The 2,869-nt window shown below is 36.0% G+C and overlaps 1 protein-coding gene across 1 annotated transcript; it reads left to right on the forward strand.

The window, feature by feature from the left end:
- The first annotated feature begins 248 nt into the window (after window positions 1-248).
- On the forward strand, window positions 249-2,590 carry LOC128183256 (tripartite motif-containing protein 55-like). Its single transcript, XM_052852203.1, has 2 exons — window positions 249-302; window positions 601-2,590. The coding sequence occupies exon 2, from the start codon at window positions 635-637 to the stop codon at window positions 2,303-2,305; it is 1,671 nt and encodes a 556-aa protein (XP_052708163.1). The 5' UTR covers window positions 249-302; window positions 601-634; the 3' UTR covers window positions 2,306-2,590.
- The last annotated feature ends 279 nt before the right edge of the window (window positions 2,591-2,869 follow it).

Consider the following 2,869-nt stretch of genomic DNA (forward strand, 5'->3'; position numbering starts at 1 on the left):
AGCGTCTGTGTACTCCTACCGTAGATACCTGTAATACAGGTAAAAGGATATAAAGTCTACATGCCCAAAAAAAAAAGAAACCCGACAAATTGAATGATTTTTTTTTCTTTCAGTAGAGAGAGTGATTATTTTATTTGTAAGAAATGCACGGAAACTTTCATAGTATATATGTATAAATAGACGCTCCCTCGTATCCACCACTGCATTTTATCACGTGTCTAGACGGAGCGCATACCAAGGCCATAGCGGCCAGACCAGGAAGTAAGATACATGTACCTGAGTCGCCATGTTGGAAAAAGAAGGTTTGTGGTTTGTTTATAAACAAATAACCATTGTTTTTATGAGCTTTTCATAACAAGCGTTATAGATTTTATCAGTAAAATGTCCTGTTTTATTTGTAATCGCTAAATGGAGTTAAAATGAGCGAAGTGTATATAGATTAATCAAAGGTCACAATACAGAACGTAAACTGGTTAATTTACAACTTGCTAAAGTTCACCTGTTTTTTTTTCGGGGCGCTCGGAAATAACCAGGTTAATGTACATATTGAATACTTAATTTAGTTGATTTGTGATTTGAGGAATTTTTATTTATTTTCAGCATTCTCTGAACAAATCTATCCAGGTGTCTGACCATGTACCCCCGTACTTGGGCCCAGGATGTGTTACGGTGTCATCTCTGTGAGTCCCCGGGCCCCCCTATGTACTGTGACATTTGTCACATACATCTGTGTAAAGCCTGTGTGGGGGAACATCTCTCTGATGAATCCAAAGAACACAAAGTGGTAACATTCAAAAAGCGGGGAGTTGCACCTGAATGTTCAAAACATTCAAAAAAATTGTGTGAACTTTATTGCGAACAATGTAACATTCCTTTTTGCGTGCAGTGTGTCTCCTCTGGTGAACATTTAGGACACAAAGCAGTTGAAATTTTAAAAAGTCTTGAAACCAAGAAAGAAGTATTACAGAGAGATTTACAAGAATTAGAGAAATTGATTTTTCCTAAATACCAAGAGATTGTATCTAATATCCCAGTTCAGAAAGCTGATTTGCATAAAAACTCCAAGAAATTGACAACAGCTCTAGACAAACATGGAGAAGACTTGCACAGAGAAATAGACATTGCCATCAAGAAACTGAAATCTGACATTGATGAAATGGAATCCAAACACCTGGTTGTCCTTGATAAGCAGGAAAATGAAATCAAACACAGTATTTCTGAAATTACAAAGTGCATTGCTGATCTGAAGAAATTACTGAACTCCAATGATGTCAGCCTTGTCTTTGCTCACCAATCCAGGAATGCTAAATTTAGAAGATTGCCTCCTAAACTCACAGCTTCCTTACCAAAATTCACCCCTCAAAAGATTAATAAAGAACAGATTTATCAGCAGATTGGTTCTCTGTCAGCGTTATCCATAAAAAAAGAAGAACATGGCTACACAATGGATTCTTCCGGTGCTGAGTCCTCTCCCTCGGACAGACCGCTCATTGATGTACCACAGATCATCACAGATATAAACACAGAGTATGGAGAATCTAATAGATTAGGCAGTGTGTCCTGTCTGAATGATGATGAACTGTGGACCCGTGGTCAGGACAACATGATGAGACTCTACAACCTCCACAGTAAGCTAGTGAAGTCAATCCAAACCAAGTCAGGGAAGATACCATTTGACATAGCAGTGACACAGAGTGGTGAACTAGTTTATACTGATTACGATGATAGAACTGTGAACATAGTGAAGAATACACAGATACAGACAGTGATCAGACTACAGGGGTGGGAACCTCTCTATGTCTGTAGTACCTCCTCTGGTGACCTCCTGGTTGTCATGGTCACTGGTGATAAAAAACAAACAAAAGTTGTGCGTTATTCTGGCTCCACAGAGAAACAAACGATTCAATTCGATGACAAAGGACAACCTCTCTATTCATCTGAACTTTTCACTAAATACATCAGTGAGAACAAGAACCTAGATATCTGTGTAGCTGACAATGAAGCCAGTACAGTAGTGGTGGTAAATCAGGCCGGCAAACTCCGATTTATCTACACTGGTCCTCCATCTACTACCAAGGAACTATTCGATCCAATCGGCATCACTACAGACAGTCAGAGTCGGATCCTGACAGCAGACGGTTACAATCACTGTATCCACATCCTGGATCAGGACGGACAGTTCCTCCGCTACATTGACAACTGTCATTTAGAATATCCATATGGTTTATGTGTGGACACCAGAGACAACCTCTTTGTGGCTGAATGTGACACAGGTAAAGTGAAGAAAATCCAATATTACATGTAAACAAACTGTGATCATAATGTTACGTGTCAACAAAGTGAACATCAAATAACAATGTAGATAATTATTAACTGATTAGATTTGTAAAATGTTTTATATCAAAAACTGTTTATGTATGTCAAAAGTAACACATGTGTGTTTGTTGCATGTTTCATATAAAAATGTAAACATTGAGGGACTCTGTATTAGTTAATATGTATATACATTTATGCAAATGATTACTGTGTGTTGCTATATTTTACATACATTACATGTAATTTAAAATAGACTTGTTATGAAACTTGTTTTGTTCTTGGTAGAATTAGCTCTATATCTATTATGAAATAAAAAAAATAATTATTCCACATGTGTTCAAGAGGTAGTATAATTTCTTATCTCTGGAAATATATATATATATATATATATATATATATATATATATATATATATATATATATATATATATATATATATATATATATATATATATATATATATAAAGCACTAAAAATAACCAACGACACGAACAATAAAGTAAAATATTGTCAAATTTTCGGGACAACCCGTCCCTTCTTCAGGACAACAAAA

This window comes from Crassostrea angulata, chromosome 5 (assembly GCF_025612915.1).
Source record: "Crassostrea angulata isolate pt1a10 chromosome 5, ASM2561291v2, whole genome shotgun sequence".
Lineage (NCBI taxonomy): Eukaryota > Metazoa > Mollusca > Bivalvia > Ostreida > Ostreidae > Magallana > Magallana angulata.